The following is a 20,991-nucleotide window of genomic DNA, read 5'->3' as shown; positions in this document are numbered from 1 at the left end:
CGTACGTACCTGAGTGGGCCATGTACGAGAATGCTGATATGCCTAAAGGATCTCATTTAGGCTTGATTTAAGTATAAGAATTCATACCATGCATCAGAAAATCTTCCAAGTTAATGGCAACATGCTGTCTCCATTGTCTTCCTAAGAAGTCATGTATTAGTGGTGCAAAATAGCCCTATACTTGATCCTCCAGAGCTCCAAATACTATGGCTCTCAATCAGATTGGTTTCATACAAGGAAAGATCTGAACTTAAAAGTTCAGACTTGATTTATGACCAGATTACCAATTTGAGACCCTACCTTACCAAGTCAAAAGTATATTTTCTAATATTTTTTTAAAAAAATTCAGTGTTTCTTTATTCTTATTTCAGTCAGCAGCTAATAGAAGTGTTATTTGCATTTCCAAGTTATGCCCTTCCTCGGGTAAAGGTCATGAGGAAAGTTTCACCCCACCAACCCACTCGCTTTTAAAAGGACCAAAGACCGGAAAGCAGACCCATTAAATAAAATTTGCCTCCACCCACAGTTGACGGTCCCCATAAATAGCCACCAAGGGCTCAGGCACATCCACAGATCCACTCATCCCCCCATAACCCAAACTCCCATCCCATTCTCACCACTCTCTCTCTCTCTCTCTCTCTCTCTGTGTGAAGGTTCTCATGGGCAAACTATTTTCGATCTCCATTCTTGTTCTCTTATTCATCAGCACCATCACTCCCTCCTTAGCCAAGGATGGAGAACGCCACAGTTTCCTCCAGAGTCAAAAGCCGGCGACGCCGCTGGTGCGCCAGAAGCTGAGCCACCTGCGGCTATTCTGGCACGACGTCGTGAGCGGGCCGGATCCGAGCGCCGTCAGGGTGGCCCAGGCGGCCTCGGCCAACCAGTCGGCGACCGGGTTCGGCACGTTGGTCATGATCGACGACGCGCTGACCCTTGGCCCTGAGCTCACTTCAAAGCTAGTGGGCCGGGCCCAGGGTTTCTACGCGCTGGCATCCAAGGAGGAGTCAGGCCTGCTGATGTCCATGAACTTTGCCTTCACCGAAGGCAAGTACAATGGAAGCACGGTGACCATATTGGGCCGGAATACGGTGTTCTCGGAGGTGAGGGAGATGCCGGTGATCGGGGGAAGTGGGCTTTTCCGGATGGCCCAGGGTTATGCCCAGGCCCGGACGCACAGCTTCAATCCTAAGACTGGCGATGCTGTGGTGGAGTACAATGTTTTCGTCCTGCACTACTGATGTAGAGTTTGGTTTTCTGATTTAGTTTGTGTCCTCTATTTGGCGTTGGTTGCAAGCTGGTCTTCATGATGTGGTTTTGGTTTTGGCTCTTTTTCTTTTTCGTTCAAAGGATGTCATTGTCCGTGTCTCCCCGGCTCCACTCAATGCTACAAGCCATGGAAAGTGGAATCATTTCTCACAAAAAGAAAAAGTTGGAACGAGAGCAAAGTAGTCGTAAGAAATAAAATTCTTTACATGTGGGCAGCTTTTTCAAAGCCACTACTTTTTATACCAAACCTACTTTAAGTAACAACCGTTATATCATTATTAGAGCTGTTATAGCTTGTACGGAAGAGTTCGTACGTATAATATTAATAGTACTTATAGTAGTACTTGCGAAAGATTTGCAACATTTATTTTTTTAGTATATAAAATTTATAATACTTATCATTAGAGCTTAAAAAATTGTGACAGGATTGATTCTATATACTAAATTTTTTTTCTTCTAAAAAATTGAAGCTCCAAAAAAAACTAGCTTAAGGTACACGATGTAAGGAATGGCCTTCTAGCATATGGCTGCGGAAGTTGTTAATAAATCTGAAGGGTTCTAAAGTCCTTTAATAATTTTGCTTGGGGATGATTGATGTTGTTTTTTTATCCATAAATATAGCAGTAGTAAGGAAGCTTGATCATTGCAATCTATCGTATGCTTTTAAGAGAGTCTGTTCATTTTCTATATTCTAATACATGCTATTATATATGCATCTATAACAATAAATATTACAAACTATGTTTCGATGAAATAAAATATAGTAATTGTTATAAATGAAGAAGAATAAAATAGAATAATTTTCTGATTAGTGAAAAAAAATTTATAACTCTTTTTGGTATCTAATTGTCGAATCAGTCATTTTCTTGAGCAATATTTTTATAGAAAAAATTAAAGAGCAGGCACTAGACAAATCCGAGTGTTCAAACAAATTGAAATAAAAAACAATAAAGTTAGATTTTTTTTGCATATAAACCCTCCTAGATATATAAAATTGCATAAATACCCTTGTAAAATTGTTATTTGTATATATACCCTTATAAATATTTCTTTTTGCATGTCTACCCATTAAGGGTATTTCAAGCATTTTAAATTTTAAATCACTAATTTTTTAACGGCGTTAGATGGTGTAAGTACATATGTAAGAAAAAAAAGAAAAAATATACACACAAAATAAATATTTTATAAGAATATACATGCAAATATCAATTTTAGAAGGATATTTGTGTAAATTTTAATAATTAGGAGGATATGAATGCAAAAAAATGTGTTTTTTTGTGCATGCTCCCATATATGGCCAAGCTTTATTCCCTTATATTTTCTTAATTGTTCTTCATAAAATGTAGTTGGTTTTTGAAGAAATAGGGGAGCTTTAGCCTCATAACATGTAGCTGTAAATTGCCAATTCTCACGAGTACAGCCCCTTCGATCGGTTGAAGAGGTCAATATTGTCCGACAACCCCTTTTTCATGAAAGTTTGATGATATTTTCATACTCCAAGGTTTCCTTGGTTTACCATTGGTCTTCTCAATAGCATATCTAATACTTTGAAGACAAGACTTCAGCTATCACAAGCTGATAACTGCATCCAACCATACGACTTTCACAACCATCCGCTTCAGGATGCCAGTGATGGATGGAGAATGACAGAAAAATAACTGAAACTTGATTATTAGAAAAATCAAAACATACCTTTTACAAACTCAATGATGCTGCCTAATTCGTCCCTTTGATTTGCGCAAATAATATGGAACAGTTCCCCTGTATATAATACTAATCAACCATGATCACTATCGCTCTGGTTACATACAAAGACATATGCCCATTCCTCTGCCACTCTAGTTTATCTTACACTGCTGCCTCTACCCAATATGAGAGTATCCCCTACCAATAATCCCATTGTACCCTAAATGCTAAGTCTCAATGCACAAGCTTGTGGTGCAGACAGCTACATATACAATTCATAGTTTCTAAAGATTTTCCACTCTATCAATTACATCCAAAACTTTAATCCTATCAATGTCAAAATCATGGATGGGGCCCACTGATGACTTCCTCAATGAAGAGAGTTCCTGTGTATTCTCACATGTTGGAGAATGATTACTGCTCTTACTCAACCTGTCATGCTTGCTCAATCTTGAATTGGCAGTGTGGAATTCTTGGCTTTTGCTTATCCCCGGTATAAGTTTTCTGAAGTCGACATACCCTAGCATTTCTTGATCTTCTTGGGTAAGCATGGATGTGGGTGCGACAGCTTGGTTCTGTGCCAGAGGAATAACCAGTCGCTTCTTTGTGGGGGAACGAACTGGGGATTTAGTGGGAGATTTGATGCCTCCGTTGCCAGACCTAATCTGGCTAATTAGATGGTGAAGCCACACCACCAACTCAAGTATGCATGCCTCAGTTTTATTCTTGTCTGCATGGTGGAGTGTCCCTATCTTGATCAAGTTGGTCTGCCCCGCTTGTTCACAATTCAACTCAGCCCTGAAAGATCAAATGATGATGATGATGATGATAAATCTGAAACAACTTGCTCCTGGATGTGGCAGACATCAAAGTTCCCGCAAAAGAAGGCAAAAGAGAAATGAATTAGATGCTGACCCTGTGTTCGCCCACTCCCCAACCCAACCGAAGCCATGGTGTGCTCTGAGGATTGTTATGCAGCCATAGACAGGAAGTGAAAAAAAAAATATCATTGGACAAATTCAAGATTCTAGGGAGTCAAAAAGATACACTGCATCAGTGCATCATATAATTATGTGTAAACAATGACATTACCTGATCGTATTGTTGGCAACCGGAACAAGCCATTGCAATGTTTTCTCCATTTCAGTTTTGATTTCATAAACAGTGAGCTAACAGTCAAAAAGGAAACAGTAAACAAATAAAGATCTTATATAATGTGGAATCATCATATAGCATGGTCGAAATTTTCTTAAGCAGCAGAGGGTGAAAGCTATGATCATGTACCTCTTCCTTGACCATAAATGATTGTAACTTGGCACGTAAAGCGGATTTTATGCCGGGAGGCAATGCTTTGTACAATGCATCCCTTGTGTTTGGAGGCACAGAACTTGATCGTGATACCTGTTATGACCGCATGTTTGTCAGACAGATTTTCCGCAACAATAATCAAAATATCATATTAGCAGAAGACAGCACATCAAAGAGAAAAGATAGTAAAAAGGTTATTTCAACAAAAGTGACAAAAATAGCATCGCAGAGGTGGTGACAAAAATTGCATCGCAGAGGTGGTTCAGAAAAAGTGCTTCAGCGAAAAGAATAGGAGAAAATATTCAAATTGCAAGCATGATCCAAAGTATTGCGTGCATTTGGTTCAATGGATCCAATTTTTGAGTAAGTGACAGAAGTTGCAAGAGTTTCTAAGTATCAATAATCTAATAAAAATTGTCATGAATTAGTTTTCCACAAAGTGAAAAAAAAAACAGTTTTCTGAAACAAGCAAATAAAAGGGAAAGAACAAAGTATTTCGTGATCAGCATGCGTGCACTGACAGTAGATGTCAGAATATAGGAACTCACAAGAGTGTCAATTTGAGTGATGATATTTGCATAATGCAATGCAAGGCCAGCTGACCCTAAACTTTGATGACCGTTGGTGGAACCCCACACAGGTTTATCTCCATCTGAAATTTGATACAAAAATAATTTTCCATTTACTGAGTAATATACCATGAGAATGAAATGTGGCCAAAATTTTCAATGAAAAACAATTAAACACTATTGCAATTGGCAAATTGACATCACAGAGGAAGGCACTAACATGAAGAAATTTTTTAACATCCACAATGAAACAGCAAAATTCGTGCCAATATCTCCATGCCACCATCAAACAAAAACATGTAGATATAACCAATGAATGAATGAATTCGCATAAAGTTTTAAAAATGTAACCAATGAAGCTCCCTTGTTGCATCAAACGGATCAGCAAGTACAAGCCGCCCTCTTAGATTTTAATCAAATAAAACATCTATTTGCAAGAACCTCTCCGTCTTTAAAATTGCTAGCGAAAAACCTTCTGTAACCACCAATATAAAGGTCCAAGTTGAAGACGGGCAAAGTAATGCAATTCGGTCCTCAATTATATCCACTAATCAATTTTTAATCTAGTTTATATCAGATTTCAAGTTGAAAGACACTAAATCCACAAAAAAAATGGTGGACACGTTATGCACACGTTAAAAAGAGTACAGCTGATGTTTTCTTAATCTGATATAACAGATGTGATATGCTATGTAGTCTAGAAGTAGCACATTAAATCTAGATGTGGAGCTTTCCTCAGTCAATATACCAATTTTTAGCATGGTGAAGATCATATCTGTTCTGCTGGCCCACAGATGGCATAAACAAACTACGCGTTCATGCTTTAGCCTGCACAAACAAATGATACCTGAAACCTTGATAAGTTTATAACAATCCACCAACTAGAGAATCGCACAGATGGTAACACATTCAGAAGTAACTTGTAATAACCAACAAAAAACTTGTGATGGCTCATTTAGGGTGTGTCTCCTTGATTTTCTTCCTTGATCCAATCTGTTGGCTTGTCCTTCTACATGAAGAAATTTTTTTAATGCTGATACTCGTATGCTTAAGCATCATGAATCTGAATCCTTCACCACCAAATCTAAAGACTATTCACCAAAGATAAATGATAAATATCTAGTTTAAAAATTAAAAGTAAACAAAATTAAAGAGCTACAAAGAAGGTATACACAATCCACTTATAGGCAATCATTCTTTAGAACAGAAGCACTGAATAGGATCATGCCATTCGTATTGCAGGTTCTGGCTTTGCATCAAAGAAGGTAAGCATAAAGGGATTGATAATAATTCTCATATTTACAGCACTGAATATGAATATGGTTGCATATAAGTGATTAGAAGTAATTTTTAAAAAAAACATACCAGCAATCCCAAAGGCATCATGAATCTGCAGATGTAAGAAGTGAACAATGTCTACCAGCTTCTCCACGACCTACAACAAAGGTAAAATCTGTTTGCTATTCCAGTCAAAAAGTTTACTTTTTAAAACTAGTCATACACTTGATACCCATAGTTAGGGCCCTTCAGTAGCCCAGGCATAAAAATTAGATGCTTCTGAAAGGAACACCATACCGAATATTTACATGCAGGAAGAGTTTGCAACAACATGTACAGGGCATACGGTGAAGAAAGATAACTATAATCATAAATGTCCACCCTTTGCCCAACTATTTGGGGTTGGCAGTGAAGAAAAATAACAATATTTAAAATAATAATATAAATGCAGAGAAAATTACATGCTAATGGAAATGTTGACATGTAAGTGAATACTAACTACCTACCTCTTCCAAAATTCTGGACCAAAGTGATTTTTTCTTTAAGCTTTTTACATGCTTCCGTTGGCTCTTCAACTCCTGCCTTAGAATTTGAAGATTGTCCCCTACAGGTCAATGACAGACATAACATGGTCCAAAATTAATTAAATAAGTTACATAAGCAACATGAATTATCTCATCCGTTGGGGAAAGATTAAATCTAGTTATTGAATATCACACTCATGACAACAATGTTGATGATTGAAAATCAAGGCAACACCCAATGAAGTTAAATAATATCATAAAGAGCAAACATTTTTGTATTTTCTTCATAAATAAATAATAATTTGTTGTCTTGTTGAAAGCTGAGATTGTCTAAAACAAACATTTAAATGAGACTGGAAGAGTACAACAATAGTGAAGTGAGATAAACGTCTCATCTATAGTTCGCCATACTGGCCCGAATAGGGCGGTACAAGACGTACCGTACCGGTTCGGTACCTGCACCGAGTACAAGTAGCGTACAGACACTCGGTATGCAGAAAAGATTCCGTACCGTACCAACACAGTACTAGTGTGGTACCGGTATGGGATCCGGTACTGAGACAGCGAACCTTGATCTCATCAATTTTCTGTGATCTATGGATCCCAGTGTACTAAGCTTCATTGATAAGCTAGCTTATACAGTAATTTGAGCACAAATTTGAAGTGATGCCAACCTGTTAGCGGTAATTTTCTGCAGATATCATTTTTAATTTCTAAAAGTACAACATTATAATATCCATCTCATACACATGCATAGCTGAATCTACACCACCCTATCAGTGATGTTGTCCTCACTCTGACTCCCAATAGCGGGCTCTAAATTTTCTCTAGAACATTGTGCACTAAAGACAAGGTGCTATTTATACAGCATGGAGTGCATACTACCCAACAAACTACAAGAATTCAGCATAATTGGAGACAAAGAGTGTTGGCAATTTATCATAATATATTTATGCTTAGGTATATTCTGATGAAGTTGATACAGGCTCAATTATCTAGAATGATTCAGCTTTCAGCACTCATCAAGACAATCTTATTTTGATAAATAGCCAATCTTTCCCAAAAACAACAACTAATCTCCTATATGAAGAAAGCTTAAAACAAGTTGTTGGATAATGGACTTTTGCTGATATGAATAAATGGGAGGTTCACGTACGAAAAGAAGTGTACCTCTTTGAACTGCAGTTAAGTTCTCCTCTTCTTGGTGTTTCCGCCGATAATCTTGTTCAAATCTGTCCAATGCATGCAACTCATGGTACAGTTCCTGAGGGAAAAAAAGTTAGCAACCAACCCCAAAACAAATATGGAAATAGGTAAAAAATTATAGGCACTTCTAGAAAGACAGGGCCCTGAAAGGGTAATTGGTGAATTCCTATGACAATTATTATAAAGTTAACAAATTTATAAAATCAATAAAGACAGTGATGTCATTTCCCTATCTATATGATAGGTCACTTTCTATGTACTTGATCGTTGCCACGTTAGAGTGCTAAGTATACAAGCAAACCTATCTTCAGCAAGCTTCAGGTCAAACGACTAGCTTGTTACACCTTATACTGCAATGCCCGATATTTTAAAGACAGATTTCTTTGAAGGAAGGAAAATATCAATGGAAACAAGGCATTCGTGAGAGTCATGTCTTACAAGTTGAAATTTTTGCATTACAACTTCAACAGCACAAGACAATTCTTCTTGTGCCATAACAACAATCATCATATAAAAATAGATACAGACATAACAAACATGTAGCTAGATATAATTGGGTTGCTTCAAAAGCATAAGCATAGATAAGGAAAAGCCTAAGCAGTGTTAAGGGTATAGGTTGAACTCTTAAATATCTAGAATCATATTTTATATAATTAAAGTATTATTTTATAGTTAATCCACAAAAATAAATATCACGCATGCGACAATAACTTAAGTTTCCATTCCAGCCTATTTGAACAAACCTATCCTGAATTATCTAACCCCATCAGGAATCTGTGTTGGCAGTTCAAGCATTATGTTCATCAACTAATTCCTAGTTTAAAGGGGTTCTAGATACAACATCAGATTGCAATGATTTGTTAATGACCTCAATTTAATTAAATTGCATATTTTAGTCATTCATGAACGAAATCAGCATGCACATTTATAATAGAACAGATGCTTTATTCTTATTCCACCAAGAAATAAAAATACTCACAGCTGTATGACGAACCAATGTCATCAAATTATGCATTGCACCTGCTGTCGTTTCTTTCAGCTGCTTCTGAGGTGTAAGTTCTGACTCCTGTCTAGAAGATGATGAAGTAAACAAAAAAATATAAGTTATGCATTAATGTCGCAAAATGCATCAAAAATAATATACTGCAGAATAAATGAGATATTTACTTGGCAAAATAGCGGTCCAGGTTGTGCCACTGAGGATCTTTACAACGATTACCAAATCGAACAATCTCTCCTGAAAATACTCTCAACTCTTCCCTGTTTAAATGGTCATCAAAACAGACTAGTTATTTCTTGAGGGGGGCAGGCATATAGTCCATTTAAAGAAGGCAAACAAAATTTAACATGGATTCTTCTCCAAACAGATTATGACTCAGATTGAAACGAAAATATTTTCAGGCCAATTGCACACCTTTTGTCAGCTGCAGCAATCCTCAGCAACTCATCCATATCTTTCGAAATTAAATTGTGCACACCTTCTGAGCGAAGCACCACATTTTTCAAATACTCTATGTTTTCGTTTGAAAGTGATTGCATGAGATTGGCACCCTTGACTATTGTATTTGCAACCTCGAAAGCCAAAATTGATATTTTATTGCCTTTCGTTGCGACTGCTGAAACAAACCCACCATTGGGGTTCAAACTAGTCATGCTGCTACCAAGGGTGTCCAAAACCTCCACTGCTTTTCCAAGTCCAGCAGTACCGGCCCTGCCCCAAAGTGAGCTGACTTCTGAGACCTGTAACAACATGAATAGCTACATTGGTTGCTCTACTGAAGAATCTCAAAGAAGGAACAGTGTAAGTAATTATACTAGGCTTGCTTATCAAGGTAATAGTTATAAAAAACAATTAAACAGAGACAAACCTTTTCAAAAAGGTACATGAGGAAAGTGTGCAATACAATGAATAAGATGCATATAAAATCAGCAACCCACCAAAATTAATCAGCCATGGTAGATGAAATTCATAAGAAAAACAAGCTAGGGTGCATCACGATGCATCAGAAACTGGAAAAAAAAACAGCAAAGCTAACTCATTTACAGCTGTGCTAATCATTCATCACCATATATTTCTACTAAGGATTGCATCTGCTGCCAATGTGGGCTTTTCAGACCTTGGAACTTCCATAATGTTCAATTAGAACCTCTTCTTATCAGAGATGTATTTGACATCATTGCACATGATGATACATTCTCAAAGTTTGACCAGCTCTCATCACTATATATACTACTGATGCAACTCCTAAGCTTCCTTCAAATGTACTCATGTCAATCCATAAGACATTAGAGTAAGAGGAACAAGGGGCAGTTATATTTGGTTGATGGAATAGCATCCAAATTCCACAATGAAGAACAAAATAAAACCACCATGTAGGTCACGCTGATAAATAATACTATCTGAAAAATGCAACTTCAGAAACAAATTGCTATAGGGAAGTGAGAATTTCAATTTCTAGTTGCATGTCATTTGGCTCAACTCATATTGGCAATGTCAGGTATATCATTAGCCACCTAATAACAACTTCATTGCCATCATTATGAGAATTTGCAAGTTAAAATGAGCCAGGAGTTTCATGGACTGACCAGATGCAATCTCTCATGCTCTTTGTTAGAAATATAACAAGTGAGTTATATACATCCAATTCTACATTGTCAGAAGCTTAATTTGATGGAAGGACTATCGACAAAACCTTTTGAATACATATGAAAACAAGTGATAAAAGCATGCATTATCGAGTAGCTAAAAAAATTCCAAAATTGGTGAGTTTCTGAGCTCCAAATTAAATTTGAAAAGCACCGAGACATAAACATGATTGAAGCCAAGATTGTCCAATAAACTTGTTTGGTATAACATGCCCTTGGAACTTGATATGTTTCCTATCGCAATAAACCAAGAGTACTATACTATGCATAAGAATGCTGTTCTATCTTTCTTAAAGTATCATAAGAATAGGAGGAATTTTTGGAACAATGAGTTTTCGGAACAAGGAAATTTACTTTAAACACACAGGGAAGAAAGGAAAGATATTATTGAAAATTTTTGGGGAACCATTTCAACGATGTGTTGGCTTCCTAATTTGCTAATAGTATGTTTAAAAGTCACGTTTAATTTATAGTTTAGGTTGTGGTTGTTCTAGAGTCATTAAGATTGTATTTGAATGATTTAGCTGTTTCGCTAAACAAAGTTCCATAGGAAGCTGAATTTTGTGAGCTTAATACTGATTGTTTCCCAAATTACTGATGGCTAGCCAGCAAGCAATCTCCATAATTAGAAGAAACCTCCTGTATGAAGATTTGATTCAGCTATTGAAGTTCAAAAAATTCAACGTGATTTTGTAGCATTATCTAATATTTTGATCATCTTTTATTCTTCTGTTTGTTCCTTCTCTACCAACTGCATCAACTATGCTAGTGGTTTGCATCACTTGATGGGTTGATGTAATATATGATGCCAAGATATGTTCTGAGACATGCCACAAGAGACAATTAAAACAACGTAAGGAATGAAGGACAGTAAATATACATGCCAGACATAGTACTTTCGTCGTGACTACTACCTCTGGTTGTTTTACAACAACAACAAAAAAAAACACATATGTTGAAAATATAAACTAGAAATTTATACACCTCTGGTTGTCGTGACTACTACCTTAATGTTATTTATGCATCCTTGTGTTTTTAGATTGACAACTTAATCATATACTGCAAATTGTAAGCAAATTTAAACAATCAACCAACTTCTCTGATCATTTTGGTTAGTAGCTGTTCTATATATATTATGGTCTGGTTTGCTTAACTACAGGTTCTATTTCCTCCTCACATTAAGTTCATGTCACAACTCTGCCATGTCCATCTTCTTTCCTCCCTTCTCCAAATCATTTGTACCCATCACTGTTGTAAACGATGCATTCTAAGGGTTTGCGTTGCTAAAGTCTTAGGAACAACCAAGCAAGATCAACTCCAGGTCCATATTTTAAAAGAGTCATGCATACTACTAGTAATAGATGTAAGCAGCTAAGATCAGTTACCAATGGATGCCAATGATTTTGGTATATGCTTTTTGCCTGATATTTATGTATTGAACCTCAAGACAAGAAACTTAATTTTATTCTAGGGCATCATTGAGATCGAGTTTATGATATGGATTCTATAGCTTCTTTGACCCAACACATTTAAGAATGATTAAACAGAAGCAAAAATTCACTTAAACAGCAAAAATTCAGGACACCGTATGGTTAGCTTGAACTGTTGATTAATGTCATTCTCATGAATTTTCATAATAGACTTCATGTTGTATTTGCAGTGGAACTATATCCATTTAACCCAATTTTTTAGTTCAATTTTTAAAGGTGAAAAAATACTGATCCCCTAATCATCCATACATAATCATAGAAAATAATTCCTGACTGAAACATCGTACAAAACACAGTCCGTTATTTATATCATGCCATTCAAAACAATATGGTTCCCTTGATAATCAGAACAGAAGGAAGCTATCCAAGAAAGGGCTTGCCTTGGCCGTCGCGATCTTCCCAGAGGAAGCTGGCTTTGACTTTGTTGACTTGGCTTTCTGGGAAAGAACTCTGGACAACTGTGGTTCTTTGGGATCTTGGGGCTCTTTGGGTACCGAGTAGGGTTGTTCATGCAATCCCTTCTCCATAGTTTCAGCCGCCGGTGCAGTCTTCAAATTGCTCTTCTCCTTCCCATGAGACTCGTAACCAATCATGTCAGCATCTCTGAGGCCAATAGCATTAAGAGTGATTTCGCTTGGCGATTTATCGACAGCAGCTCCCTTCGAGCAAATCCCTCCCATGGTGTCGAACCTTCTTCTATTCCCTCAATTCTTTCTCACTCTTTCCATATGAAAAGAAGTAAACTGCCTGAGAAACGAAGTCAATGGCGAATTATACCAGGTTGAACAAAGTTGGATCCGATTTAAATTTCAATAAGAACTTCAATCCATCAACAGACCTCTGGAAACAAGAAGCGCAACAAAGAAGAAGTCCAAAAATAGCAAAAAGAAATGATCTTTAATATCGAAGCAAGCGAACGAAAGCCGCCCAATCCGCCAAGAACCAGAATCCGAAAGATTGGAGCAAACGAAACCCAAATCCAAAATCAGAGCAAAATGGTTCGATCCTTGAGCGATCCAAGGCGAGGAAAACTAAGGAGAAAAGAGAACAAACCTCTGGGGACCGACTGCCGGGGGGCGGAGGAGGGCCAAACAGAGGGTAATTGGTGGACTGCTAGATCGATCCGTCGCTCAAGAAGAGATCTTTCTCTCGGAGGCGGCGTCAAGGAGAGAGGCAGAAGAAGGAAGAAGAGGGGACGGAGGCAGAGAGCCAGAGACAGGAGGGTGGTTGGCTGGCTTCCGCGACAACGAATCACCGAGTCCAAGCACAAAATAATTCGGAAGCCAAACCCCACCCGCTGACCGAGATGGATCTGGTCAAACCCAACTCTCCTGCTATTAGATAAATTATAATTAATTAGCTTCTAAAATTTCCCATCCCCACCCAATAAACCTTAGCTATTTTTGCCAATAAGCTATCTTTGCGCTCTTGGAGACCGGTCATTGCTCCACAATATTCTTAAATTGCTGAAAGAGTATGGCTCTCATCATATCTATAAAAAAGCAAACAGTGCCACACATTGGGTTGCCTCATTTGTGACTCACCACTTTAAAGATTTTATTTAGGCGGACTGTGGGTCAGTGCCAAAGCCCCTGTATAGTCTTTTATTTTCTAATTTTATTAGCCACATCCACACTCGTCGTATATGAGCCGCCATTATACAAAAAAAAAAAAAAGACTTAGATAATCATATGAAAATTTTTCTCCAAAATGTTTCGGCTGAAACCAATACCAGCATATGCTGGTGAGCTTGGTTTCAACTATAAAATGAATTAACATTCTACTGGAATTTTGCAAAATGCAAAGCTAACCGGACCTTTCGGCGATATTGACTATGTTTAATAAGTGTCAATAATCCATCAAGAACTTATATATTGATGTATAGTATATTAGACAATTATTTATTGTATGGCAGTTGATCATGTTTTCAGCATGTTTGTTTTTCGTAATAATAGAAAAATTTTGTAACAGATCAAAATGTGATTGGCCAATAGCATAAGCAAAGGATCACGCATGTATGCTGTTTGGAGGTGCACTAAGACATCCAGAATAGTACAGAGGGCAAGCAAGAAAAACAAAGCAACAGCGTGGCATACTTGTTCTAATCCAAATTTGCTACCGGATAATCCTACCAAACCACATCACCAATTTGCTTGGAGTCATCTCTTCATGATCATATCCTAATTTGCCATTAATTTCCATCAAAAACCAGGTCCACCACTTCCCCATCAAGTGCATTTGCTCCATTTTGACTTTTTTCCTCTTTTTTCCTCCATTTCAACATCCCTCGTTCCAAACGCGCCGCCTCTAGTCCACATTTGACATGACCATACAATCTAATATTTAGTTCTAAAGAAAACTTCTTTGGAAGAGCCCTTCTCCATTTCTGGACAACAACAGTTTGAATCATCTCACCATACAATCTATATTTAGTTTCAAAGAAAACTTCTCTCGAAGACTGGATCAAACATGTTGCAAAACTGAAAATTAGAAATTCGCACAACTAATATTCTCTTCACATAAGCACGGTATTAGTGTTCTTGGCTCTAGAAAAGCCAGCTCTACATGGTTGATAATTTTGTGTTTGGTATGTGAGGGAGAGGACTGGAATTAGGCCCGAAGCAGCAATGCAAATTGCAATTTTAAAGGACAGATGCATCCCAAAACCCGGTCAGGCCGTCGCACTCGATTCACAACACTGCCCTTTCGGAAGGAAACGTCTTTGGACTTCCTTCTCCTTGGCGCTTGGGACCGGTTGACCTGGAGAGTATCAGATGAAGCTGTCGTCTAGGTTAGGTTAATGCTGCCAGAAACTTGAATTAAGGTTCATTTGGTAACAATCAGATTCATTTCCTGTGGGGGGGGAGGGAGGTGTCTTACAAAGTGACGAAATCATGGCGTTGTGCAGGGAAAGTCCATTGATTGACCTTCAGAAGATTTACCCGGGTGAAAACAGAGGTAACAAGCCCTTTTTTATTTTATTTTATTTTTATTTTCTAAAACGAATGTTTCATAGTACAAATATATCCAATAAAATTAGAAAATAATAGATTTTGGAGTACTCTATACAGCTCTCCCTTCCAGCCCACAGAGTGTCTGTAAAGTGACAGACCATATAAGCAGCTACTAAGTTCGCGGCCTGTTTGGTCTCTCTGAATACATGTTTAGCTTGAAAGACCATCCTGTTTCTTTACTTTCGGATCAGTCATTTTACTTTCTCTCTCTCTCTTCTTAAATTGGAGCGTCCCGAAATGGCAAGATCGCCCACAAATGGAATTTAGAGTAGCACTCCTCAAGTTAAAATCCAGAAAGAATTAAATAAGCCGTTCGCCATTCAATCACCGGTTGACCCAAGTAATCACTAAACCTGGCGTATCCACAGAGATCCGGCAGTTAGAGGTTGTGGTCCTTAAGTTCAAAGGCTCTGGTTTTCTATTATCAGAATTCAGAAGATATATATATATATATAACCTGATGAATTACTAAAATGAACATTTCACCCGGGCATGGAAATGTGGATTAACTTGATTCTGCAACACTGATTTCATCATGCTCTATATATTAAGTAATACAACTACATAGTATGGGATCAGCCCAAAGGAACACTGCATCCGCCAAAGCATAAAAGGAAATGCAGTAGGTTCTGGTCACAAATAAAAAATCTGAAGAAACCATAAAAGACAATTCCGTCAATGTTCATCAATTACTGCATAAATTCACGAGTTTCTCATCACAGGACTGAGATACCTGCTGCATTTCCAGGTAAAGCTCTTTTTTTTTTTTAATTGCTAGCAAACAAAAACCTAATATGTAAGCAAGCAAAAGAATTCTTTGGAGAAAAGCCATCTACTCAAGCTAAATTATCCGACTGCTCTATTATCTCATAAAAATGGGAAGAAACACATGTTTAGGAATCTTTGATACATGTTGATGAAACCATATGCAATGTTGTCAAGTGATAACTACGGCTTTGTACTTGCTTGATTTCTTGGAAAGGAGATGCCACTTACAGAGAATCAACTGGCTTTAGGAATGAGGGTGTGACAACCAAATGCAATCGACCTATATGAAGGTTAAAGCTTCATGTACCAGTTAAATTTAGGAAATTGTTTGGTGCACCTTCCCTATAGTTCATTTTTACTGGCTTACTATGTCAGAACAACAGCACTGTAAAGGCCACCAAGAGTGCATATTCAAATTGTGAGGCAGGAATATTGGTGCAGCAACAGCCCTTCTTTCTGCTGAGGTAACAGATTGCCAGACTTCATAATCTCTGCATCAATCCAAAGTTTGTTACAAAAATAGTCATGATACAACTTACTTTTGTTAAGAAGACTGCAACATTCTAAACTACCTTCATATGGAGCAGATGACTGGTATTATACAAGAGCTGGCCCTCATTTTCTTTTACTAGTCTCGATTTATTTATACCATGCTTTCATCCATGCAGGCAGGTTCTTGTGTATGTCTAGATGCATGTCAAAAATGTGTACACAATACTCCTTGTGCAATATGAAATTATTTGTAAGAATGTAACCTACCTTTAAGTGCACTTTATTGTTGATTGGATTTTAACACAAGGCCTTCCAGTTCATCAACAATTGCAGCATAGCAAAAGAAAAATTGCTCCTGAAAATTACCAAACAAGACAAAAAAATTCAGCTATTCTATAAGTCAAATAAAAAGTGTTTTCACAATGTACTATATTTTAGTTTTAGATTTTGATGCAACAATTTTCTGATAAGTATTGGACAATTTAACAGTTTGTAAAATCATGGGTAAAATATTTTTCTGTTATTCAGAATCAGTACTCAAATCTTTCATATTTGCATAAATTATCCATGGCTAATGATCTTAGCAATCTTCAGTTTCATGTAATAAAATTGGGACCTTCAAAAAAATTTTATTTTAATATCACATTAGAATCATTGATTTCCTACTCGAAAGTTTCAAACTTCAGTTGCTGATCCAGTTACTTTATATGATATCTTTTCCTTTTTGCATAATATATTTGTTTCTTATGAACTATCCTTAATTTTCTTATGTAAACAGCAAAATCATATAATTATTTTTTAAAAAACAGTCTGAACTAAAATCTATATAAAAATACAAGAAAGAAGAAATACCATTGTCTGAACCATCCCAATCCGCTGAGATCCAAATTGGGTAATAGTTTTAACAAGATCTAAAGAAGACATATCGCCAATAAGGATCCTTTGGATGGTATTATGAATTGTACAGTATGTACCAGTCGTTCCAATACCTGCACTAAGCCAAAAGAACATGACCCTATCAGATGGAGTATATTATATGTTGGAAAAACCGGTTCGGTCCACCCATGATGGTTCAACCAAACCGGTTAACCAAGAGACATGTTTTTTGTTCATGTCCAAAGACATGATCTTCCATGTCCAAAAGAGATGTCTTTCCAAAGACATCTCTCCAGCCCTTAAACTGTCTATAGACAGTTATGCATTAAAGCTATATATATATGTGTGTGTGTGTGTGTGTGTGTGTGTGTGTGTGTGTGTGTGTGTGTGTGTGTGTAAGGCTTCATTTTGTAAAGGGTGTCGGTTAAGAGAAAGGAAAGAAAACCATAAGAAAATAAGAGAAAAGAATGAAAAAAAAGAAAAAAAAATTCTAGAAATTCTCTGCAAGTGTCTTGGGCATTTAGGTTGCGGAAAACAGTAGATTTTCATTGGTGAAATCCGTTCCTTGACCAGTGAATCGAACCAAAGGAAGAAATCTGTAAGTGATCCAGAATTCTTGCTTCTGTAAATGTGTTTATCTTTCATTATAAAATATGCATATTGAAATGAAGTAGGCTATCAATCTAAAGTTTAAACCTGCAATGCACAACTACGGGGCCAAGATCAGCGGGACATGGTACATCCTCTTCAGAATTTCCCCAACAGAGACAGTATCACAAGGCACCCCATGATCAGGCCATTCAGGATACTGAATGTGGAGAACAGGCAGGGCAAACTCCTCCAACTACAAGAAACAGAACAAGCAAATGAACTTTATTTAAAAGGACACAAATTTCGCGAGCAAGGAAAAGGCTTCTGATAAAATAGTATGAAAGTAAAACCAGATCTGGAGATGTGAATGCATATGTGTGCATGTATATGTTACTTTCTTAAAATAAAGAAGAGTATATATGTGATTTTATCACAAGACTACATTATTATGAGCAAGCAGATGGAGATTTTATTAAGTAAAGAAAGTTTGCATATTGCTGATGAATGAAATGAAACTGAAAATAAGATTCACTTTTAACTTCAATGTGTCAGCTAAGACACACATGCCCCTGTGAATCTACCCTCCAATGCTTGATTCTGAACATCTCAAGCTGATGAACTCAGAAAACGAAGAATGATCTCTGAACACTCTGGGTAGCTTCAATGAACTCATTGGCCAAATCTACCAGTCCAAAGGGCAAGCCTCAATAAAGAAGACATTTGGCATTACAAATAGCAACAGCATAGCATATCTTCCTTCTATGCAACTAGGAAAAAAAACAATTTAGGCATTTCTCTATACTATTAGAATACCCCTCATGACTAGTACCAAGCCCTCCTCCCCACTTGGCTGCACCTCACACCCCTCTCCAACAAAAAAAACACAGAGAGAGACAGAAAAAGGATAAGGACACATGATAATGAGGATACCTACATGGATGAACTCGTACTATAAAATTAAAATTTCTAGACATATACACTATCTCATATGCACGCATTTATTGTAACCACCATTCATTTTATTCAGAACAAATTATCTCTCCATGGCTTGTAGAAAAGCAACAACTGATGAATAATGCTGTTTTAACAAAAATGTAAATTTATTTATACAAAAATTTGCAACTGCAGTTTAAAGGTGAAAAACCATAGCATCTAATTTTTCCTATTGAATTCATTTTATCTCTTTGCACTTCGCCTCCAAGCAACGCAGCACTGACGAAGACTTACTGATTCTTGTATTCTTAGTGAAAACATTTGTTCTTCCAAATTCTCTCAGCCCATTCTCTGTTTGAAAATAATCAGCACATTTTTTCATCATCTGCCATTATTTGGAAATGAGATGACTGTTTGATTTCTAGAACCTAATAACGACAATCAGTGGAAGCAAAGAGAAACTGCGGGATGCAGTTACAATATGAAGCATAAAAAGAATATCGATGCCATACATAAAGCACTAACACAACCGAAAGGGATGATGCAGGGCATTTAGATTTATACAAGGCAATCATGAAACTACACTATAATAATGACATTAATTCCAACTGAAGAAGGGAACTGAAATGAAAGTAGCAGCAGCACACAATAGAGTCACTCAAAGTTAGCAGATGAAAGCTCTCTAATACTCAAACACCATATAAATAAATAGGAGATCGGTTCACTTCATCTATTTTCTTTCTTTCTAGCAGCAGGAGGTTTAGCAAGAGACGACAAAAGGGGATATATGCGCTCTCTCAAGCAGTTAAGAACAAGACCATACTCGAAGTCGAGCTCTTTTGCATCTTCCAAGGTATGAAAATAGCAGCTGTCAAACCGCTTCAAATTAAATAATGTGGCAAGAATCTTATTATATGCACACCTGATGGTCGTACATGCATATATGGACTGTCAGCTTAGAGTATCAATACCCACAGATATTAAGTTTTCAAGAACTCCAAACATAACTTGAATGGAGTCTAACAGCATGAAGCAGAAGCATGAGCAAGAGCAGATAACATATGAAAGCAGGAAAGTAGCAACCCTAGAGACAAGGACTCAAAGGAGTCTCTGACAAAATCCTACTGTTCCAACATAAGGTGTTTACCTAGTATTATCATATAAGATACTATTGTCCAAACAGTTTGCCGACTTTACTTAAAAAATATCAACAAAAAAAAAGGGGCGGCCCCCTGTTTTGTTTCAAAAAAGGGGCAGCCCCTATAGCCGGTTGCTTGTGGAGAAGATGAGGGCTTTCAAGCCCTCTCTCCCCCTCATGGCCTCTCCTTCCTTTTTTTCTTTGGGGGGAAGTTGTTTAGCGGTCCAAAGTTAGACCCGTTTATAACGAATAGTCCCTGTTGACTGTTCTTACTCATTTTTTTTCCACCTTTCCTCTCTCTCTTTTCCTCTCTTTCTCCATCTCTTGCTGGATTTCTTGAACCGGGGGGCAGAACCAGGCCTGTCCACCCTCCATTCGGTCCAGTATGCAAAACTAGGCAATTCAGAGTAGTACGGCATTCCTTACCTATCAGTATGCAGCAATTGCCATATCTTTGACATATGGTCTCGAATCGGAGACGTGACAATTAAAATAAAATCAGAGCGAGAGTGTTCAGAGATAGTAACTTGTACCGTGACAAAGCTTGCATTGATATAACCACTCCCTAGAGATTTGATGTTACTAGAACCGAGAATGACTCGGGTGTTGTCAACTGAAAAGAGAGAAGAAAACAAAAATCAAGCAGATTTGTATATTAAATAACTTTGAAGATGGTCACTGCAGAGAAATGTGATGTTTGATTTTCTGAAATGACTTCAACTTATGAATCAAGAACGATGCAAACAGAATGGAAATTACATGGCATGACATCTATATAACGATTTTTGTTCAAATTGGCATCTTGAAGAGCCACTCTGCACCTTCTCACCATCTCAGCCTTTGTTAACCTCATTTCCTGGAAATATAAAAGCACTTATAATGAATTGTAAACTTTGAGGAGCATGCCATCAGACAGACGCTTGAAAACTGAACGAATCAATACTGCTTGTCATTCATTTGACTTACAAAGGAAAAAAAATGCAGTTTTCTTTACTCAACCATTACTAAGAATATGATAATGATGAGCAATAACATAGCAGCAATTTCTTAGGGAGTTCCACACCAAAATGTCAAGGAGACTTTCGGCAATGCCAGTCCCAGCCCACTGGGAGGTAGCATTTCATGCAACATGGCTCGGAATCCGGGATCGGGGCAGTGAGCACGAGTTTCCCCGGTCTCAGTTCCCTTTGTTTCCTTCTGTTGGAA

General features: G+C 37.3%; 2 protein-coding genes and 1 pseudogene across 6 annotated transcripts; 1 reads left to right on the top strand and 2 right to left on the bottom strand.

The window, feature by feature from the left end:
* Nucleotides 1-566: 566 nt before the first annotated feature.
* LOC103719964 (dirigent protein 22-like) lies at nucleotides 567-1,365 on the top strand. The gene has a single exon (XM_008809458.5). It carries the CDS (start codon nucleotides 660-662, stop codon nucleotides 1,236-1,238), a length of 579 nt encoding a protein of 192 aa, XP_008807680.1. The 5' UTR covers nucleotides 567-659; the 3' UTR covers nucleotides 1,239-1,365.
* Nucleotides 1,366-2,976: 1,611 nt separating this feature from the next.
* LOC103719963 (protein PSK SIMULATOR 1-like) lies at nucleotides 2,977-13,433 on the bottom strand. 5 transcript variants are annotated; one of them, XM_008809457.6, is made up of 13 exons: nucleotides 13,027-13,433; nucleotides 12,354-12,720; nucleotides 9,252-9,577; nucleotides 9,005-9,097; nucleotides 8,817-8,907; nucleotides 7,802-7,895; nucleotides 6,614-6,711; nucleotides 6,195-6,264; nucleotides 4,809-4,912; nucleotides 4,237-4,353; nucleotides 4,045-4,121; nucleotides 3,868-3,912; nucleotides 2,977-3,750 (listed from the first exon to the last, which is right to left on the bottom strand). In XM_008809457.6, exons 2-13 carry the CDS (start codon nucleotides 12,651-12,653, stop codon nucleotides 3,237-3,239), a joined length of 1,929 nt encoding a protein of 642 aa, XP_008807679.4. In that variant the 5' UTR covers nucleotides 12,654-12,720; nucleotides 13,027-13,433; the 3' UTR covers nucleotides 2,977-3,236. The 5 variants fall into 5 exon arrangements, with proteins under 5 accessions (XP_008807679.4, XP_088566305.2, XP_088566307.2 ...); XM_088710179.2 differs by lacking the exon at nucleotides 3,868-3,912 and having other exon boundaries at nucleotides 2,977-3,802; XM_088710178.2 differs by lacking the exon at nucleotides 3,868-3,912 and having other exon boundaries at nucleotides 3,069-3,750.
* A 3,094-nt stretch (nucleotides 13,434-16,527) lies between these two features.
* LOC120112219 (protein-tyrosine-phosphatase PTP1-like) lies at nucleotides 16,528-19,213 on the bottom strand (annotated as a pseudogene).
* Nucleotides 19,214-20,991: the final 1,778 nt, after the last annotated feature.

The sequence above is a fragment of the Phoenix dactylifera genome, chromosome 13, assembly GCF_051530095.1.
Source record: "Phoenix dactylifera cultivar Ajwa chromosome 13, Ajwa_hap1_PhDact_Kaust_v1.1, whole genome shotgun sequence".
Taxonomy (NCBI): Eukaryota; Viridiplantae; Streptophyta; class Magnoliopsida; order Arecales; family Arecaceae; genus Phoenix; species Phoenix dactylifera.
Note: the sequence above shows the minus strand (reverse complement) of the source record. Positions and strands in the feature narration are given on the sequence as shown.